We start from the raw sequence: 22,759 nt of genomic DNA, 5'->3' as shown, positions 1-22,759 counted from the left end.
ACCAAGGAATCAAAAAAAGGACAGAAACATATATGAAGTGTTTAGTCAAATTTACAGGGCAGGAAGCAGAACAGATACTTTCTCTTTTGTAAGATGAAAAATGTTCTGGAGGATGTTGCAAAAATGATGTGTGCATACTTAATATTACTAACTACATAGTTAAAAATGTCCAAGATGGTAAATTTTACATTATATTTTTAAAAACTCAAAAATCTGTAGAATTGCTTTTCTAAGACTTAAAAAAAAAAAACCAAAAACACCAACCACTTCTAGAAAAGAAAATAAAGCCAAGAAAACTTTGAAATGATAGTAAAGAGAAACTAGTGTAGTTAGATAGTAAATATAGTATGAAATTGCAATAATTAGAATAGTGTGGTAGTGAAATTAAAATTAATTGTGTATTAGCAAAAACTCAGTATTGAAATGGTAACACCATAATTTAGTGAGGAAAGACAATTCTGGTGGGAATTTAGAAGAACAGGACACTGTGTTGCATTGTTTTTATTATTAATTTAATATATAACCTGGAGTTAACTAGGAAAAGGGTACCTCAATTGAAAACCTGCATTGATCAGATTGGCCTGTGGATATGTCTAGACCATTATCTCAATTGCTAACTGATGTTAAGAGCCCAGCCCAACGTGGGTGGTGCTACCAGAGGCAGGGCTGTATAAGAAAGGTAGCTAGCTGCCCATGAGCCACACAGTGAGCCAGTAAGTAGTGTTCCTCTACAATTTCTGCCTGACTCCCTTCAATGATGAATTGTGACCTGTAAGTATAAGCCAAATAACACACTACACCCCTGCTTTTGTTTCGGTCAGAGTGTTTTATTACAGCAACAGAAAAGTAGCTAATACAAATGCCAAGAGAAATGTAGTCATTTTGGAAGCCCAAGCCCTTGTTTCAGAGGGAAATAGGAGCCCTACTGAGATCTGGGCTAGAAGTCATTTCTATCACAGCCTGGTAAAGAACCTAGCTCCACTCTGCCTCTGTCCTGAAAATATAAGTGAGAATGGCTTAAAAGTAGTGGACTACTAAGTTGTTTGGCAGGTAAATTTCTAGACAGCATAACATTCAAGGCGGTGGCCTAGTTACTACTGTTTATTGCTCTTAGAATGATGCACAGTTACAGAAGAGAGCAGGGAAACATGGAAAAAGTCCATGTTTGGCAAGGAAAGGATTGTGAGTTTAAGAATTCAGAAAGGGGCCAGGGAGAAGCCTATGTGGTAAACATGCTTGCCACAAAAGCCTGGAAATCTAGTTTGGTTCCATAACTCATGTAAAGAAAGAAAAAAGGAGAGATCTGAGTGCACAAAGCTCCTCCTACCTCCAAATGTATGCTATAGCATGACCTCATGGTAACCCATCATGCAACACACATAATAAAGATGCAGAAAAGGCACAAGTGAAGACAGCAGCTGCAATTGTTAGAGACTAGTGCCTTTAAGAGAAACCTTGCATTCTGTAATGACATAACCAGGAAAGGTGTCCTTGACTAAGAAGATCATTATCATCACCATCTCTGCCCATTGAAGGCTATTGTGAAAAAGGCAACTTTAAAAGGAGAGAGCCTGAACTGGAATGAAAGAGGAGGTTCCCTGATCAAACAAACAAACAAACAAACACAAAACAAACAACAACAAAACCCCACATGCCTATGAAAGTGTGTTCTCAGCCTGAATCGCCTCACTACAGTAGGAAGTCATATCTGTGGTATATAAGGGAACCAGCTACATCTGAAGCTAGCAGCAGAACTTGGCATCATTATTTAAACAGTACTAGTTTTGCAGGCATGCAAAAGAAGAAAGCATTGTGTGTCCCGCACCATGGTTCCAGAAGGACGCTGAGGCCAGGCAATTGTGTGTCAGGGTTAGAGTCTCTACATGGTGGCCCTAAGAAGTCACAGTATAAAAGCCGAGAAGGTGGAGCCAGCTACAACAGAGATCCCCAGGACTATAGGGTCTGAGTATACCTAAGAAAGCTACAGGCACTGAGTACAGCTGGCCCAAGAACAAGGTCCCATTTGCTGTAGGCAAACCTGGAGGGAAGGGACTACTCAAGGCTACTACAATCTAAACTATCTTAGTTAACTTCTATTGCTGTGCTAAAACACCATGATCAACACAACTTAGAGAAGAAAGTGTTTATTTGGGGCTTTTGGTTCCAGGGGGATAAGACTCTATCTCTGTCACAGTAGGGAAGCAAGGCAAGAGCATCTAGAGAGCTGATGAGAACTCACATTTTGAACCTTAAGCTGGAAACAGAGAAAGCAAACTGAAAATGACACATGGCTTCTGTAACTTCAAAACCAGCTTCCAGTGACATATTTCCTCCAGCAAGACCACCTCATAATCCTACCTAAACAGTGCCAGAAACTGGGGACCAAGTATTCAAATGCCTAGGAGTATGGAGGGGCATGTATCATTCAAACCACCACATTCCACTCTCTGACCCCTATAGACTTGTGGCTATGTCAATAACACAAAAGGTATTTAGGGGATCCCAAGATTCAAAAGTCCCCTTACTCTTTTAGTTGCAATGCTGCTTAAAAGTCCAGAGTCTCTTCTCAGACTCCACAATCTCTTAATTGTAACTCCCCTGTAAAATAGAAAAACAATTTACTTCCAAAATACAGACACAAAATATACACTACTATACCAAAAGGAAGGATCAGGATATAATGAGAATACTGGACTCAAGGAAGACAAACAGAAATTCAGCAGGACAAACTCCAAACCCCATAGTTCCATGCCTGATGTCAAAGGGCTTAGATCACTCTGCCCTTCCAGTTCTGCTGCTGGTAGCATACTTTTGTCCCTTGGGCTGGTTTCCTTCCCTGTGCACAACTCTAGGGAGAGATGTCCCATGGCTCACAGCTCCAAAACCTTGGGTTCTCTAACATAACAGAGATTCCCTTCCACGGCTTCCGACAATGGTCTTTATGGAAGGACAGCCTTGCCATATACTAGTTGGCCTCATATATTAGCTGACTCTCTGAAACTGGGAAATTCTATTATCCTTCGTGACTCGAAAAGCAGTGTCCACATGGACAGCCAAGTTTGGCTGTCAGTTTGAGACAGATACTTAGTCGTTCCATTCATTGATTCATTGATTCATTCATTCAGTCTCTGTCTTTATACTTTTTTAAAATTACATAGTCTCTATATTTACATTTCAAATGTTATCCCCTTTCCTTTCCAAAAACATCCTATCGCATCCCCCCTTCCCCTGCTCACCCACCCACCCACCCACTCTCGCTTCCCTGTCCTGGCATTCCCCTACACTGGGGCATCCAGCCTGCCCAGGTCCAAGGGCCTCTCCTCCCACTGATGTCTAACAAGGCCATCCTCTGCTGCATATGTAGCTGGTGCCATGAGTCCCACCATGTGTACTCTTTTGTTGGTGGTTTAGTTCCTGAGAGCTCTGGGGGTACTGGTTAGTTCATATTGTTCTTCCTCTTATAGGACTGCAAGCTTGTTCAGCTCCTTCTGTCTTTTCTCAAGCTCTTCCATTGGAGACCTGTGCTCATCCAATACTTGGTCACTTTAAATGCAGAAGCTTCTGTTTATCCTTTCTAGGAGCAGAAAATTGCTTAGGCCGTTTCCATTTACAAGTTGGTACCCTTCCCTGTATTTCAATATAGATCGGTTATTCATCTCATTATCTCTTACAGCATTAGCTGAAACAGTAAGTCTCCTGGTGCCTTTTTTTTTCCTCTTCAAAAAGTATGTTTTCAAGCTGGAGAGATGGCTCAGCAGTTAAGAGCACTGACTGCTCTTCTGAAGGTCCTGAGTTCAAATCCCAGCAACCACATGGTGGCTCACAATGATCCATAATGAGATCTGATGCCCTCTTCTGGTACATCTGAAGACAGCTATGGTGTACTTAAATATAATAATAATTTTTTTTTAAAAGTATGTTTTCTTTTTGCCCAGTTGCTCCTTTCCCTGTAGATTAACTTAAGAGTAATTACTAACAACTGCATGACAAGTAATTATTAGGCTATCTTGAATTCTCCTCTGCCAAAGAAATTAGTCCATTACTTTTAAATTTAGCCTCAGGTAAGTTCTTAAACCATGGGCAGAAAGCAGCTACATCTCCCCCCCCCCCCCACATAGCATAGGAATGTTTTGTAGCCCAGTAGTTAACCTTGTTCCCTTCTAAACCTGTTGAGCTGGGCCTCCATGGTTTGCAAAGCTCCTATTAGGATGAGCTGGTAAGCCTATTTACAGCATTCTATGGCTTATGTAGTACAATGTCGCAAAGCCTTCCACATTCCACCCAGACCCCACATGTTAGGGTTCTTCACAGCACCAGGCCACTCTCTGGTATCAAGTTCTGTTCTGTATTAGATACTTTTGCATTGCTGTGACAGAATACCATGGCCAAGGCAACTTACACAAAGAAGGGTTTATGGCTTATAGTTCTAGAGGGGTAAGAGTTTATCACTATTACAGGGGCAAAGCATGGCAGCAGGCAAGCTAGATGGCCAAGAGCTTATATCTCAAAGTGTAGGCAGAAGGCACACTCCAACTGCCTGAGTCTTCAAACTCTTCAAGCACACCTTCAGTGACATACTCTTCCAACAAGAGGACACCTCCTATACCTTCCCACAGAACACCACCAACTGGAGACCAAGTATTCAAAGGAACAAAATAGGGGGTGTTATTTCAATCAAACCACCACACATATGATGCTATCAAGATCTCCAGACAACAAATAGAGCTTCAGGTCTTGGGGTTTGGATTGAGTCTTCTGTCTTGCTTTAGCCTGATTTGTCCTGTAGGGCAAGTGGAACCATATCACCAGAAAAAACTGGGAAGGTTGAGAGGATTCAGAGACCCCAGTACTTTTTGTATCTGAGAAAGGTAGGTGTTATCATCTACTGCCTATCCGGTTCATGCCCTGGAGCCCATGACCACGACACCCCACAGGAACAGCACAGAATACAGAGTACGACATGCTAATGAGGTATCTAGATGGGCTGGCTCCAAGGGTTTAGCCAAAAAGCTTCCCCCCCCCCAACATTCCTTCCTGCAAAAAGTACTTAATCTTTGATCCACCCTCAGTAAACCATATGCACCCATTTCCCATGATGAACAATAAACAAACAGATTGAACAAGCAAGGGCTGTCTCTCTCATCAAGAACCACAGTCCAGGGACTCACCCTTGAGCTAAGCCAGAGTCCTCTAACCCCCACTCCTGGGCTTGCTGCCGTACTGTCCAGCCTCCTTGTTCTGACTCTGTAAGGTTCCCACTGGTGACTAGTCGCCTGGGAGTTTAGGGATTCTTGCCTCCTCACCCTCAGCCTGTCTCCTTTCTTACCTGGGCTGGGGTCCCCATCTTAAACTGTGTTCTGCCATGCCCATACCCCAAAGGCAGTGAGGGAATGTAACCTAACACCTCTGCTTTTTGTCAGTCCCAAAGGCAAGGCGAAATGCGGAACCACACTGTCTTTGCTATGTTCCTATTCTTTTCTTTTGGAAATAGCTTTTCTTATCCTGTACCTGGGAAATATGCAACTTGTTCTTTAACTCTGTGGTGGTTAAGAGGACTCAAGAGTCTCAGAAGAGACTCTGGAATTTTCAACAGTTTTGAAATTTGATATTGATATGAATGAATTCTGCATTAAGGTGAGCATGAGCCTATGGAGTCCAGAGGCAGGAAATTTTGACTTAAAAATATGTTCGGATATCATGCAGACAAAGGGTTGACTTGTAATAGTTAATCTTGATTATAAGCTTGAAAATATTTAGAATCACCTGGGTGATATACCTCCCATGCCTTTGAGGGCATTACCAGAGAGGTTGAACTGAGGAGGGAAGACCCATTCTGAATGTGGGCGGCATCATTCCCTATATAAAATCGCTAGCTGTTTTACAACAGTAACCAGTTCTCTAAACTCCCTGCCAGCCCTCCTCCCAGTTTCTTACCCAGCCCCTTCAAACATTTCTTCCCTCAGCTTCCCAACAGTCTGATTAAACCGTCCCTTCTCCCAGTTTTCCCAATAGTAGCACCTCCAAATTATAACAGCTGTTCTAGCCTATTTGCTCAGATCAGCTTCTCCCACTTCAACTGTCTCCTAACAATATCTTTTCCACTAACTGCCTTCTCTTCCCACTCTGGTAGCCCAGTTCCCGTTCTCAGCCTCAGCTGGCTTTTTAATATCCGATCCTGTTCCCAGAAATTTAGGAGGCAACTAACACTGAAAAGTTACAGATAGACTTCTTCTTTTTAAAATCTTTGTCTTTTTCTTAAGATTTATTTATTTTATGCATATGATTACACTGTCCCAGTCTTCAGACACACCAGTAGAGGTCATGGGATCCCATTATAGATGGTTGTGAGCCACCATGTGGTTGCTGGGATTTGAACTCAGGACTTCTGGAAGAACAGTTAGTGCTCTTAACCCCTGAGCCATCTTGACTAGTAACTGGGGATCCTTTAAAGGATCAGGCACTCACACTATACCCTGGGCCAAGCTCCTGGACCAAATGGCAAGAAGAAAGCAAATGCAACACCAGCATTCATCCCTCTCTCCTTTCTAAAGATGAAATGGGACTGGACACTCATGTATTTGCTGCCAAGCTGGACTGGACTTTCAAACAGTAAACCAAAGTAAGTCCTTCCCTCAAGTGTTTCGGGTTTTTTTTTTTTTTTTTTGGTTAGAAATTTTACTACTGTAATGAGAAAAAGTAGCTAATACAATGCCCCTACACCTTTAGTTACCGATATGCTTGCAAATAATTGACCTCTGAGTACTTCCCAATCATAAATGATTTCTATATTAATTCTTTTGTATGCTTCCAAATTCTACTTTTAGTTACTAGGCTAAAAGTCACTCTATGAAAAGTCAAGGAACTACTAAGAGGAACACTATTTGGGGATTATAATTATATCTTTCATTGATAGTGTGGTAGGTGCAATGACTCCCAAAGATAACCACAACCTAATGCCCCAAATCTGTGAATATATAATATGGCAGAAGACTATAGATGTAACTCAAAGTCTTTCTATAGTGAAGTGACTGAAATTTATAGATGGGTCCCTGTTTAGTGAGACAAGCCCTTAAAAGACACGCCAACTTAAGGAATAAAGATCAGGAATTCAGGACAAGCTTGGCCAACATCAGATTCTGTTTCAAAATCAACCAATCAACTAAACAATGGAGCAACAACAACAACAACAAAGTACATGCTGGCAGGTAAAACAAGAATAAAGAAAAACAAATCTAATTTGAAAATTTTTAAATATTCAAAAAGTTGGGGATAGCAGAGTGGCTCTGTTGGTAAAGCGCTTGCCTGGCAAGCATAAGGATCTGAGTTCACTCTCCAGAGCCTATGTTTAAAACAACAGCTGGAGGGCATGGAGGCACACACCTTGAATTCTAGGACTCAGAAGGCAGAAACAGGAGATTCTCTACGAGTACTAGGCCAGCCTGGTGTGCTACATAGTGAAAGACTGTCTTACCACACTCCCCTCAAAGGCAAGCATGATAACATTTGGATTTTTTTCCTAAATTTTTATTTTTATGAACATTGGTGTTTTACCTGTACGAATGTCTTTGCGAGAGTACTGGATCCCCTGGAACTGAGGGACAGTTGTGAGCTGCAATGTGGGTGCTGGGAATTGAACCCAAGTCTTTCTGAAAGAGTGGTTAGGGCTCTTAATCACTAGGCCATCTCTCCAGCCTCAAGCATGATAGAATTTGTAATAGAAACACAGGACAGGCAGAGACAGATGGATCTAGGCCAATTAGAAACCTCATCTTAAAAAAAAAAAAAAAAAGTAGAGAGCACCTGAGGCATGACACCTGAGGCTGTTCGACCTCCACATGTGCTTGTGGGCAAACAATTCAGAAAGTCAAATGTATGATGGACAAAGTTGCCTATAGAGGCAAGAAGCCAGCAATCTACTTATTCAGGTGCAGCATAGTTACACCGAAGTAAATTCTGAACAATCTCTGGAAGGAAAGACTCTCTTAGAATAGAGGTACAGGTAGAACTGTCCCCATCCTCAATACATTGAACTTCCACATTTTGTTATATGATGACACTAAATTTAGTGACACTAAATCATTATGGCAGTAACTGTGAAGGCACAAATCAAAGAGAAACGCCAGCAAGTTGAGCAGAGATGAGTAGAAGGTTGCAAAATCTTAATATGACTGAGCTGCTAAACTATCTCTTTTTTTTGGGGGGGGGAGGGGTTGAGACAGGGTTTCTCTGTATAGAAAAACTGTCCTGGAACTCACTTTGTAGAACAGGCTGGCCTCGAACTCAGAAATCCGCCTGCCTCTGCCTCCTGAGTGCTGGTATTAAAGGTGTGTGCCACCACGCCTGGCCTAAACTATCTCTTTTTAACCTCTGGATTTAAAACAGTATCTTTCCAATTTAAGCTGCTGATTGTCAAGTTCTGTTACTTTTACACTGACCAACCAAAACTAAGTTGGACCAGGCCGAGTGACTGACTGTGAAGGGTTTATAATAGCTACTTAGGCTTACGTCCAAGTTTTTGGTTTGAGATGCTGAGTAGAATGTTGGTTATAAAAAGTAGTAGAGGTGGAAATTGGGGCTGGGGGGGTGGGGAGTACATAGTGGGAGAGAAAAGCATAGGAAGGCATAGAAAGGAGGGAGGGAGGAGGGGATGTCTGCTGCTAGACATGTGGATTCGCAGATTTCATGGAACTGATTATCAAAGAGTGTATTTAGTATATAATAGATGAGTGTACACAGACCTCATTTAGTAAGTTTAATTTCAATCTACAGATGTATGAAAAGACATACCTTATCACACCTTCATAACTTCAAACTCTCTTGGAGGAGTCTGAGAATCAGGCCAAAACAATGGAATCCAGGCAGAAATAAATGTCCTAATTGGAGGAGTTCTAGGGTGCCTGTTTTCTATTTTTTAAAGACTTTGAAAACACATAGGCACTATTTTTAAAAAGGAAGAACCTTAACTTCTTTCTAGATTGTATAAACTTATTTTGACTTGCATATTTTAATTTTTAAGAAATACATTAGTGGCTGAGATAGGCTGAAATATACAAATTCTGGATCTATGAAAAATAAAGACTGTTAAAGCAATGTGTTAGTCAGGGTTTCTATTCCCGCACAAACACCATGAGCAAGAAGCAAGTTGGGAGGAAAGGGTTTATTCAGCTTACACTTCCACACTGCTGTTCATTACCAAAGGAAGTCAGAACTGGAACTCAAGCAGGCCAGGAAGCAGGAGCTGATGCAGAGGCCACAGAGGGATGTTTCTTACTGGCTTGTTCAGCTTGCTTACTTATAGAACCCAAGACTACCAGCCCAGAGATGTTACCGTTCACAAGGGGTCCTCCCCCTTGATCACTAATTGAGAAAATGCCCCACAGCTGGATCTCATGGAGGCATTTCCCCAATTGAACTCCTTTCTCTGTGATAACTCCAGCCTGTGTCAAGTTGACACACAAAACCAGCCAGTACAAACAACTATGACAGAATTTTTTCCAGTAGTTGAAAGAAATCTGAGTCATCCATTAGCTATACATATAGGTAGATTAGGAATATATGAGTAATCCATTGCTAAGTTTCAAAGAATTACTCCTGGCCATATTTTATTGGTAGTAGGTTGTCCCAAAAAATTCAGAGGACTCTAATCACCAAAAAGAAAATAAGTAATACAGGAAAAATAACCTTTTGAGGAATATATTAGACCTCAACAAAAAGGAAGATAAGGGCAACCCTGCTGGTAATTACGTATGTATGAGGCAGAGAGGAGTGATCGCCTGCCATCCAATCTATCGAAAAGAAAAAATTGTCATAGCTGAAGCAGGTGACAAAAAGACACAAGGACCTATGAGAATTGACTGATGATTCTAAAAGGAAGAAACAGTGGTTGGCTTTGGAGCAGCTGCTGTACTAGGCTTATAAACAGCAGCATTTATCATCAAAGGCATGTATCTACAAAGAACAGAAATTATAGGCAAAGATAAAAGGAAACTACCTGAGCATCAAGCAAAATACATCACAAAGTAAAACTGGTTTGTGAAAAATGGGTATAACAGGAAAAAATGTATACCTTAATCTACTTGGCTTTGTCCTAATGGAACTGTGGTCACTCCCTTGGCACAGTGTCCCTACCATCCTTCACTCACTTGATATAGTTTTCTTTCATGCATCCTATCCTCCAGTTAAACTGGACTAGATCAAAGTTCCCAGTTCAGCCTGGGCTTCCCTACTCTTGTTCTCTGTTCATGCTGACTGATCTCTGCCCTTGAAGAGTCTATCAATGCTTCTTGTTTACTTTTTTTCTCTTTCATTATTTCCTGATTCTACAACCACAAAATAGTCTTTGGATCCTCTTCTGCTCCTATTAAAATAATGCTACTCTGCTCTAAATTATAATTCTTCTTATGTCTTCCTTACGATATCCCAAATTCCTTAAAGCAGACAGGTAATGGATCCTGCCTCTGATTTCAATGTCATCAAAATTAAATGAGTAATGGAAAGTTTTTACATTAGTGATAAAAGCATTCATAGACAAAAGCCTTTAAAAGAACATACAAGAGTAAGTCTCTTAAATAAACATTTTTATTCAAATGTTTCTCTTCCTGTTGATGAAATAAGGCAATTTGTAAGAAATAACTAGGAATTATTCAATAGAGACAATAGTGAATCAAGACTGTCATCTAGAATTTCTAGATCCTGCTTTTTAGTCACTTAGGCTTTTTCTGGCTGCTTTCTCTGTATTTACTAGAGTGGCAAGAAGAATAAGCTCTTTTGTGAATATTTCATATTTTAGCATCATTCAAAACTGTCTTCCCCTAAAAAAACATTCGTTTGAATATCATCCCTAGCCCTTACAACTTCACAATCAGTAACGATTTTCCTGATTCATAGAACAGGAAAACACTATATGCCATGTAATGCATATTCAATTTAATCTAAAAAGCAAAACTCTATTTGACAGATTTCTTTGGGTTATGAAACTATAGCCACTGGTCACTACATAATTCCAACTGATTAAAAATATAGACGATGGGGCTGGAGAGATGTCTCAGTGGTTAAAAGCACTGACTGCTCTTCCAAAGGTCCTGGGTTCAATTCCCAGCAACCACATGGTGGCTCACAATCATGTACAATGTGATCTGACGTGCTCTTCTGATGTGTCTGAAGACAGCTAGAGTGTACTCATACACATAAATCTTTAAAAAATATAGATATTTCAATATATATTCTCCAGAGTAAAACATATCCTGAGGAATAGTTTATAAGAGTCTTCACCAGTTTAAAAAAATCCAAAGTCTGATAGGCAAGAGGCAGTGAAATACTAAAAGGGCAATATTAAAGCTGACAATGGTGGTGTAGACCTTCAATCCCTGCAGAGGGGCAGAGGGGCAGAGGGGCAGAGGGGCAGAGGGGCAGAGGGGCAGAGGGGCAGAGGGTCTCTGAGAGTTTGAGGCCAGCCTGTTCTACAAAGATAGTTCCAAGATAGCCAGAACTACACAAACTCTGCCTCAAAACAACAACTAAACAACAACAGGGGGCAAAATTAATTAAGAAAAGATTCCCATGGAACACAAAAAGTTTAAATCCAGAGAATAATTTATTAACCAGTAGAGTAGGCTGTTAGTCATACAATACGCATGCTCTTCTCGAATCTCCTGCTCCAGTTATCCAACTTTTCCCTTCATGATTAACTTTTCCTAGTCTGTTACTCTACCTCTCATCTCCAGACTTACACTGGAACCTACTAGAAGAGAAACCTCGCTTCTAGTTACCAGCAGACCATGCCCTGTCAACGTTAACTTCTAGATATAGCATGAGGAATCCTTTTCTATCAATAGCTCCCTGTTCATTTAAAAATTTATAAACAATACAAAGAAGAAAGAGCTTAGAGCTGTAATTAAGAGCCAAGACTTCTTACTGTTGAATTTCTTCTAAGTACTTTTAAGCCAACAGAAATAATGCTGGAGAAATTTCATGTGTCAATGCATAGCCAAGAAATTTCAGGCTTTTCAGGGGAAGGCTATCCTTTACAAAACAAAAATTAAGTAACCAAAGGAGAGTGAACACACCCAAACGTAGCCTCCCTGCGGCGATCATTCTCTACCAGGTGCTTCTTCTAGGGGTATTATTGCACTTGGAACCTGAGGGGATCCAGCCTTTGAACCCTAGCCTGAATGTTTTCAGTTCTTCAAAGTTAGATGACATAATAAACAAGGCTGTCTTTCCCTCTCTAGCGGTCACGTCATCCACCTGTTGCATCACCTGGAAAGTGGCCTTCGGATTCTAGGATCACCTCTGTGATCGCTAAATAATTCAATGGCGCTATTTTCTACATAAATTTTCGCTTCTTTCATTTTTATGAGGATGCCTTGGAGGTGAGGGTGTATTGGCTCCGGTTCACCTCTGGGGAGACGCTAGCATCCGCATCGAAGCTGTGACTTTCTAGACTTGAAGGGCTTGAGAGTTGTCGGAAGCCTCGAGCATTTGGAGACAGACAAGGGCCAGCAGGAGCAGGGCAGAGGGGAGCTGAGCAGCTTAGAGGCCAGGTGGCAGTTGGGAGGGAGGTCGCCCTGCGACCGAAGCTTCGCGGATAGGACACGGCTCATCCGCCCAGGGGTCGGGCCCACAGCCAGGGGAGCTGAGGGCTGGGACGAGGCTCGAGCCCAAGCCCTCTTTCGGACTGACTGGGACACCTCCAGGAGGCGCGCGGGCCAGTCTCGGGATTAGAAGACAGCGCGACTGTCCCCTCCCCCCACCCCTGAGAACTAAGCTGGAGGCGGAGGCGCGAGGCAGGAAGCACCGGGCCGGGGTCCCGACCCCTGACAGGGCCGGCCAGCGCGGGCCGCCAGGGGACGCACTCACCATGTCGTAGACGTTGAGCACCACTAACTGGTTAGCCCCCATCCTTCTCCCCACGGCCGCCGCCTCGTCCTCCAGCCGCTCGGTCTCCGCGGGGCGGAGGCCGCTGCCACCCCCGCGGGCGCCTCAGGCAGGGCTCGAGCCGGGCACTAAGCGTCCAGCCCGGCCCACCGCAGCCGGGGCGGAAGCATCCGGCAGCCGGGACCGCTCCCGGGAGACGCTGTCAGAAACCTGTACGAGGACCCGGCCAGACAGGTGGAGAGGCAGCTCCAGCTCAGGCGCCTCCCCTCGGCCGCAGACACGTGGGGGAAGGCGGGGCCTGGGCGAGGGGCGGGCTTTAGGCACCCTGGAGGCGGGGCCGGCCAGGATCCAGGGATGAGCCCGCCTGCGCGTTGAGGCTCTCAGGCTCTGCAGCTGGAGACCTAAAATGGCGACAGGCCGGATGCCTCTTCACCCTGGTGGCTCGAGGTCGCAGAAAGACTACCGTTCCCAGAAAGCAGAGGGAGAACCCGCGATTCCTATTGGGCGTGTAAGCAGTCTGACTACATATCCCAGCATTCACCAGGATATTGTAGGCACTCACGTCTCCCTGGGAGACTACAGTTCCCAGAAAGTCCTGCGAAGAGTTTGTCAGGGGAACCTTCGCTGTTCGTCCTTGGCGAGCAGAGACTCCATTTGCCTTTTAGTTTTCAGTGCTGTTTCTGGTGTTTGTAGCGTGAGATGTGAATCCAACGCAATGTGAAGAAGTGATGACTAAGTTTTCCAAAGCCCTTCTGCTTTTTTTTTAATTTTTGAAAATATAGAAGTGAGGCAATAAAGGGAGGAAGGTTACCCTTGTAAAAGTAGGATGTAAGAAAGTCTCCTTTAACCCTCAAAACGGAATTCACATTTCGTGAATGACAGAAAGCTAGTCAAATATAAGAGAGCCAAGAATTCCAATTAGAGGAGACAAAAGTACATAGACATAAGACATGTTTTTTGTACTTAAGGAACAAAATAAAAGTTCTCTGTGGCTAGAATATAATGAGCAAAGAGGTGATCTGTGGACAGGCAGTTAACTGGTCAGAAGACATCCTGAGTTTTCAGTTAGCTGAGATTGAATATCTATTTTACATTTTAGATTTATCAATTGTGTGTGTGTTTGTGTGTCTCTGTGTGTGAAAGAGTGAAAGAGACTGAGAAAGACAGAAGACAGAGACAAAGACAGCAAGGGGTGCAGGTGACCAAAGAGGACAGAGGGCAGGGATGCTCTGCAACCGAAGTTATAGGCTGCTGTAAGTTGCTTGACCTGAGTGTTGGGAACCAAACTGAGATCCTCTGCAGAGCAACAAGTACTTTTAGTGGGCAAGCCATCTCTCCAAACTCTGAGGTTGGATTTTAAATGAAGAGTTGGTAGGGTTTGAGCCAAGGAACGACATGAATATGTACATAAGTCTCTTAAAAGATTGCTTGAGAGCTAGAGAGAAAGCTCAATGCTTAAGAGTACTGGCTGCTCTTCCAGAGGTCCTGAGTTCAATTTCCAGCAAACACATGGTGGCTTACAACCATCTATATTTGGGATCAGATGCCCTCCTCTGATATGTCTGAAGACAGATATGATGTACTCAGATAAATAAATAACTTTAAAAAATTAAAAATTGCTTGAGTTTCTGTGTGAAATTTTAATGAGGCAAGGGAAATAGAAACATGACCATTAACGTGGTAAATTGTAAAAGTGGCTTCTCAAATTATATATGACCTTTGATGCCTCTCTCTACTGTCTTTAGCAAGCTTTGGCTTGATTTGGTCAATGGGTTATTAACAGATATAATGCAAGAGATTTAAAAGGCACTTTGGATTTGTGGCTTGGTTTCTTCCTCATCTTGGGAGTCTAGTGACCAGCCTTATATTAAAAAGTGTGGACATTAAATTTGTTGGGGGAGTTAGGGGTAGTCTCAAAAATAGGTCCTGGATGTTTGACAAATTTGGGTAGATAGTATGTTATTCATAATATATCAAACATTTGAGGGAGAAGCAGGTTAGAAAGGGAAATGAAATTACTGTTAGGTCATGTTATATTTTCAGTGCCTTTTAGAGTCTCATGAGATGTTGAGTAGGCATTTGCATAAATGAAATGGAGTCACAACCATTAATCTGACTAAAATAAACATTTCAGTAGAACTTAAAGCCTAGAGACTTGTTGGGCAGTCTTTCTGTTGCTGTGATAACACCTGCTCTGACAGAAAGCAGCTTAGGGCAGAACAGGTTTAGGGGTCACAGTCTATCACAGAAGGAAGTCAGGACAGGGCAGGAACTTAAAGCAAGCACCTTGGAGGAGCAGTGCCTGCTGGCTCAATCACTGGTTTATGCTTGGCTAGCTTTTTTAAGAAACTCAAGACAACCTCTCCAGGGGATGTAACACCCAGGGTATACTGGGCCCTCTTATATCAATTAGTTAAGACAATACCCACAGGCTAATTTGATAAAGGTAATCCGTTAATTGGAACTTCTTTTGCAGATGACTATAGGCTATGTGAAATTAAGGGTTGAAGCACTAGGAAATATTGAAAAAATGCAGCTGGAAAGAAATATTAAAAGGGGGAGGAGGTGGGAGGTCAGGCTAAAGAAGGCAATATGGGGAGGACAACTAACATGAATAGCCTTTGGAAAAACCATATGGAAATGTACTATTGTAAAAGCATCATAACATTATTTAACATTACTCTAACATTACACTATTGCCAAGTCTATTGGTTACTATTTTTGTTTTGTTTTGTTTTGTTTTTTGAGACAGGGTTTCTCTGTATAGCCCTGGCTGTCCTGGAACTCACTTTGGAGACCAGGCTGGCCTTGAACTCAGAAATCTGCCTGCCTCTGCCTCCCAAGTGCTGGGATTAAAGGCGTATGCCACCACCACCTGGCTTGGTTACTTTTTTTAAAAGATTTATTTTTTATGTATGTGAGTACACTGTAGCTGTACAGATGGTTGTGATCTTTCATGTGGTTGTTGGGAATTGAGTTTTAGGACCTCTGCTCACTTGTGTCAGCCCTGCTAGCTCAGGCTCTGCTTCCTTCTACCCAAAGATTTATTTATTACTATACATAAGTACACTGCAGCTGACTTCAGATGCACCAGAAGAGAGCATCAGATATCATTACAGGTGTTTGTGAGCCACCTTGTGGTTGCAATGTGGTTACTGGGATTTGAACTCAGGACCTTTGGTCAGTGCTCATATCCGCTGAGCCATCTCGCCAGCCCTATTTTCCATAGCCTTACAGAAAGGCCTTATGGCCAAAAGCACCACTTATGTCATCAAATGTCAAAAATGGATCTGGGGCTGGTGAGATGGCTCAGTGGGTAAGAGCACCCGACTGCTCTTCCGAAGGTCCGGAGTTCAAATCCCAGCAACCTCATGGTGGCTCACAACCATCTGTAACAAGATCTGACTCCCTCTTCTGGAGTGTCTGAAGACAGCTACAGTGTACTTACATATAATAAATAATTCTTTAAAAAAAATGGATCTGTTGGCCAACTAGAAGCTTCCTCCCTACTGACTCATGTTCATGGTACTGAGGTGTACTGGTCATGATACCAGAGGAGAAAGGTAACCATCAGTCTCACCTAGGTGCAATCCTGGTTGCCACAGTAGCAGCTTGGCTACAAGACACATGATGTAATGAGGCAGCAGTGGCACAAAATTACAGGGGCAACCAACCACAGTTTTCTTCTTTCTTTCTTTCTTTCTTTCTTTCTTTCTTTCTTTCTTTCTTTCTTTCTCTATCTATTTAACCTGGGTTTATGGATTGCTCTGTGAACTGGAACTCAAACCTCAAACTGTTAAAGTGGCTAAGAAGCTGCAACTCAATAGATCATGGATGGACCTAGGGGAAAACCCTACTACTATCACTTTGCAAAGGAACAAAGTAATAAAATGAGCCCTGAGGATAAACTGTTATGTCCATAGATCTGTGCTTTACTCAGCCCTAATCTCAGAAGTTTCTTCCTGCAGTAGATGGTAATTGATACCCATAAGTGAGCAACACACAAATTGACATGGACTAGCAATAGTAAAGCATAGGATGAAAGAATATTTGTGGTGGTTATCAAGAGACAGATCAATTTCTGAATGTTGTGGCTTAGGCATGTAATCCTACCAGTTGGGAGCCTGAGACAAGGGAGTTACCAGGGAGTTCAAGGCCTGCATGAGCTATGTAGTGAGTTCCAGACCAGTCTGGAATACAGTGTGAGATCCTATCTCAAAATAAATTGAGTAGAGTAATACAAATCTAAAGAGGAATCTGAGAATGTGGTTCAGTTGGTAGAGTGCTTGTCTAATGTACATAAAGCAAGTGTGTTTGATCCACAGCATTGTGTAAAACTGGGTATGGTAGCTCCCTGCCTAGCACTCGGTGTGGGGAGGAAGTAAAGGCAAGAGTATCCAGAAGTTCAGGGTCATTTTCAGCTCTCTAGTAAGTCTGAAGCCTGCTGAGGTCTCTGTGTGATCTTCTCGAAAGAGGGAGGGAGGGAGGGAGGGAGGGAGGGAGGGAGGGAGGGAGAGAGAGAGAGAGAGAGAGAGAGAGAGAGAGAGAGAGAGAAAGAGAGAGAGAGAGAGAGAACTAAGGTGTGGGAGATCCAGAAATAATTGACACACCTATTATATATATATAAATATACATTATATGTAAATATATATTTGTGTGTATATATATATACATACACACACACACACACACACATATATATATATGTATGTATTCAGTGCCATTAGATCTTGGAAGTATGTAACTTTCTTTTTAGTTTTACAGGTGTTTACAGTTAAGAGATTTCCTTAAGTCTCAGAAAACTTTGGACTTTGGATTTTCAACGTGTTGAGACTGTTGTAGACACTAAGGACTTTTGAAGTTGTACTAAATGCATTTTGCATTACGATAATTACTATAAGTCTTTTGGGGTGGGGGAGGCAAGGGAGTGAAAAGTGGTGGTTTGAAGGAAAATGGCTTCCATAGGCTTATACATTTGAATGCTTAGTCTCTAGTTGAGGATGATTAAGCTGTGGCCTTAATGGAGTTGGTGTGGCCTTGTTGAAAGAGGTGTGTCACTGGGTCGGGCTTTGAGGTTTCCAGAGACAATGCTAGGCCCATACCCAGTTTTACATCCTATGCTTTACTATTGCTAGTCCATGTCAATTTGTGTGTTGCTCACTTATGGGTATCAATTACCATCTACTGCAGGAAGAAACTTCTGAGATTAGGGCTGAGTAAAGCACAGATCTATGGACATAACAGTTTATCCTCAGGGCTCATTTTATTACTTTGTTCCTTTGCAAAGTGATAGTAGTAGGGTTTTCCCCTAGGTCCATCCATGATCTATTGAGTTGCAGCTTCTTAGCCACTTTAACAGTTTGAGGTTTGACCACCTCAAATAGTGTGATGGTTTGTGTGGGAAATGGCCTCCTACGCATTCATGATATGAATATTTGGTCCCCAGCTGGATGCACTGTGGTAGAGTGCTGTGGAGCCCGTATGAGGCTGGGTCTTACTGGAGCAAGTGGACTTCTGGAGAGCAGGTCTTAGTGACCATAACCTGGCTCTACTTCCATTTCACTTTCTGTTTCCTGACCTACTGTGATGGGAGTGGTGACACCCACACACTTCTACTGCTGGGAACAGCACCATACCTGCCTGTCATGTGGGCAGCACCTCTCAAACTCTGAGTAAAAAATGAATGTTTCCTTCCTCAGACACCTGTTGACTGGTGTTTGCTTATGCTTATAGAAAGCTCTGCCACCCCCCACCAAGGGAGTGACTGAAATGCAGACTAAGGCCTTCCAAGTTACTGGACTCCTTTCTGACCAATCCTGGGGACTATTTGGGAGGTTGCCTGTGCTCCTCTTGGCTCCCTATGGTTCATGCTCTGTTTTGATTCATCACTACTGGCTGAATTCACTGACTAACTCAGTTGAATTTGAAGCCAGTATTGAAGAATAACATCCAGTTTCACTAGTAGATCTTGAGACTGTCCATTTTCCATTTCCAAAGTACCAGCCACCCAAAGAGATAGCACAGCTTGGAATGTCAAGGGATCCCTTTTAATCTGCATGTCTTTAGTTTTGGAATGACTTTTGTTAGTGATGACCACCAACTTGTGTCTTCCCAGATGGAAAGGAAAGTGTTTGGCAAAGTCTTTGAAAATAGCAGCTCATGTTACCACTACTGTCTGTGTTTGATGGCAGTGATGGCTATAATCAACTCCTCTAGGCTAGTGGAGTTTTTGTTGTTGTTGTATTGTTTTTAGAAGCAGGGTTTCTCTTTGTAGTCTAGCCTTTGTTTGAATTCCCCATCCACTTGCTCTGTCCTGATCCTGAGAAAAGGGATTAAACCTTTTTTTAAAAAAAGTCCTACAGGGCAGTGGTGGTTCAAGCCTTTAATCCCAGCACTTAGGAGGCAGCGGTCAAGGCAGGCAGATTCCTGAGTTTGAGGCCAGCTTGGTCTACAGAGTGAGTTCAAGGACAGCAGGGCTACACAGAGAAACCCTGTCTAGAAAAAACAATAAAAAAATTAAAAATATAAAAATAAAAATAAGCCCTTTGTTTATATTCTTTTATTTTTAATTTTCTGTGTATCGGAGTGTTAGCTGTATGTACATCTGTTATCACATTCATGCAGTAAGTTAGTTCATATTGATGTTCATGGCTTGTGCTATAAGATCAAGAATCCACAAATGGGACCTCATAAAATTGCAAAACTTCTGTAAGGCAAAAGACACTGTCAATAAGATAAAAAGTGTTATTAGACGCGTTCTCACGACCGGCCAGGAAGAACACCACAGACCAGAATCTTCTGCGGCAAAACTTTATTGCTTACATCTTCAGGAGCCAGAGTGCAAAAAGCAAGAGAGAAAACGAAACCCCGTCCCTATTAAGGAGAATTTTCCTTCGCCTAGGACGTGTCACTCCCTGATTGGCTGCAGCCCATCGGCCGAGTTGACGTCACGGGGAAGGCAGAGCACATGGAGTAGAGAACCACCCTCGGCATATGCGCAGATTATTTGTTTACCACTTAGAACACAGCTGTCAGCGCCATCTTGTAACGGCGAATGTGGGCGCGGCTCCCAACATCTCCCCCTTTCCTTTTAATAAGAGCAAATAGGCCACCCATATTAATGAGAGTGGAGATAGAGGTCAAATCCCCAGTGTGTAGGTAAAGGAGCCATGTACAGGATTAGCTCTTAGGCTCACAGGCTTTTACCCAGAGCAACCCTGACCTGCTCCCGTGTCGTTTTGCCTGGGGGAAGGGAACTAGGACACTGAACCTTCATGAAAGATGACATGTCTCCCTAGAATAGGCTCATATATGCCGCAGAGCCTTTCCATTGCAGTGCTTAGCCGTGCAACTCTCTCGGGCTGCTGAAGCACACTCACTCTATCCCGTGCAATGAGACTAGCCTCGTGGGATATAAGAGCTGAGTGGCCAGCGACCTATTGCCTAAGCATAGATAACCATATATCAGGGGGAGCACCATGTTCTAGAGCTGCAAGCGCCTGGGCAATAACTACCTTGTCTCTCCTAGTTTAGGCCTTAAGCTTACAGACCAATCAAAGAAGCAACACTAATCCACAGCAAAGTGTATCTCCAAATAATATTAATCCCACCCATTTTTTAAAGAAAGAAAATGCTGAGGAGATCCAATTGGGTAATCCTTTGGTCAGGGACAGGTCCAAGCGCGTGGAGTTGACCTGAAGTCTCAATTCCCGAAGGGATCTGTTCAAATTCAGCCATCCAATTCTGTAACATATACTGAAAAAGACTTTTTGACAAATTAGCTGCCCTAGTAAATTTAACATACTGAATGGAAGTAACACACAATCCCGGAAACTTTTGTTTACATCCCAGCTGAGTTATTTGTCATAATACATCTAGTTGTATCTGGACAAGATCTATGAGTTGATTAACCAGCATGAGACCTCTCTGTATCTTGACATTAGCTGAGGCCTGTTTATCTATGACTGTAGTCACTGAGGCTGACAAAGTGTTAATGGTGTCAGTCGTCTGGACCTGTCCAGACAGAGCCAAGGCTGTCTGAATCAAGGCCAAACCCAGTTCCCAGTTAGTGGTAAAAAAGCAGGAGAATACTTGAGCATTATACATCACCGTCATTGGGAGTGGAAATGTCGACATTATCCCCCAACGCTGCTCTCTTTTTATTATTGACGCCCTGGACATCACCAAGACGAGGGACATTAGTATTCCCTTGGTCAGTCTGGATTTTTCGGGTGAGTCTTTCTGGTAACCAAAATGGGTTGTCTTCATTCTGTGGGAAAACACAGGTAGCTCCCCTGGATCTTATCAAAATAGGATCCGGGCCATACCATTTATTATCAAGGACATTTTTCCATTTAACCATCTCATTGGGCCTATCTGGCTCTGTACAATGACGTTCAGCCGCAGTATGGCCATGAGCATCAATATTTAAAAAATTGAGTGTAAAGAGTGCCAAAGACACAGACACTCTTGGTGCTCGGGGTACAGTCTCCTCAAAAGTTCCCCTCTTCTGTTTTATAAGATAGGCTTTGAGGGTGCGATGCGCACGCTCAACAATACCCTGTCCTTGAGGGTTGTATGGAAGTCCAGTCAGGTGGGTCACGTCCATCTGACGGCAGAACTGTTGGAATTTTTGAGACGTATAAGCTGGTCCATTATCAGTCTTAAGGAGTCTGGGTTTCCCCCAAGCACTCCATGCCTCAAGGCAATGTTGAATCACATGTGAGGCTTTTTCTCCGGTTAACGGAGAAGCAAACATGATGCCAGAACATGTGTCAATGGACACATGGAGATATTGAAGTTTTCCAAAGGAAGAAACATGTGTAACATCCATTTGCCAGACCTGTAGAGGTCGAATACCGCGTGGGTTAATTCCCACATGAGGAACTGGCAAGAACTCACAGCAGCTTTGACATTGAGTAACAATGTCACGGGCTTCTTTTCTTGTCAAGGAGAAACGACTGCGTAATGTTTCAGCCGTCACATGAAAATTGTTATGAAAATTTCTTGCAGCCTCTACCGGGGATGATAGGGCAGCAGCCACCACTTTAGTGGCCTTATCTGCCAAATCATTTCCCAGAGCCATGGGGCCAGGTAGGCCTGAATGGGCTCTAACATGAGTAATATAAACAGGAGATCTTCTAGATAACAAAACTAATTGTATCTGCTGAAAAATATTGGCAACTCTACTGGAAGGCTTAATCACTCCAGCCACTTCTAAAAGATTTACTGCATTAACCACATAACAGGAATCTGACACAATATTAAGGGGTTCTAAAAAGGTTTTTAAAACTTCTAAGACCACTAAACATTCTACCACTTGAGGTGAATTTTCATTATACTGTTTGGATACCACTTTACCATTAGCCACATAGGCACCTATGCCAGTTTTTGATCCATCAGTATATACCACAATCCCATTTTTAAGTGGGTTTCTTACTGTTATTTGTGGAAACACAACAGATTGATTTTGGGCAAACTGTAAGATTGGATGTTTTGGATAATGGTTATCTATTTTTCCTGAAAAGGAGGTAACTAAAACTGCCCAATCATTAGATGTGGCTGCCAAGGTTTGAACCTGTGCAGCGGTATAAGGTACAATTAAAAGATATGGACTTTGCCCAAAGTGGGTGATTGCTGCTTTTAGACCTTTAAGGGCAAGCTGTGCAATTGCATCAGGATACCAATCTATTATTTTAGCTGGGGATACGTTTGGATGGATCCACAACAATGGCCCATTCTGCCACAAAACTGCAGTTGGCAATTGTGCTGTCTTAAAGACACACAAACTGAAAGGCTGCGAATCCTCAATACGTTGTAATTGTGCATTCTGTAAGGCTTTTTCCACCTTTTGTAAGGCCTGGTTAGCAGCTAGAGTAAGAGT

The 22,759-nt window shown here is 42.7% G+C and overlaps 1 protein-coding gene across 1 annotated transcript in view; it reads right to left on the bottom strand.

The window, feature by feature from the left end:
• The window catches only part of Desi2 (desumoylating isopeptidase 2), a 65,182-nt gene extending 51,783 nt beyond the window's left edge, over positions 1-13,399 (bottom strand). Inside the window, exon 1 of the mRNA NM_024282.3 lies at positions 12,859-13,399. Coding sequence (NP_077244.1) covers positions 12,859-12,900 — 42 coding nt within the window. The 5' untranslated portion in view covers positions 12,901-13,399. The remainder of the gene's footprint in view (positions 1-12,858) is intronic.
• Positions 13,400-22,759: the final 9,360 nt, after the last annotated feature.

This window comes from Mus musculus, chromosome 1, assembly GCF_000001635.26.
Source record: "Mus musculus strain C57BL/6J chromosome 1, GRCm38.p6 C57BL/6J".
NCBI classification, from domain to species: Eukaryota; Metazoa; Chordata; class Mammalia; order Rodentia; family Muridae; genus Mus; species Mus musculus.
Note: the sequence above shows the minus strand (reverse complement) of the source record. Positions and strands in the feature narration are given on the sequence as shown.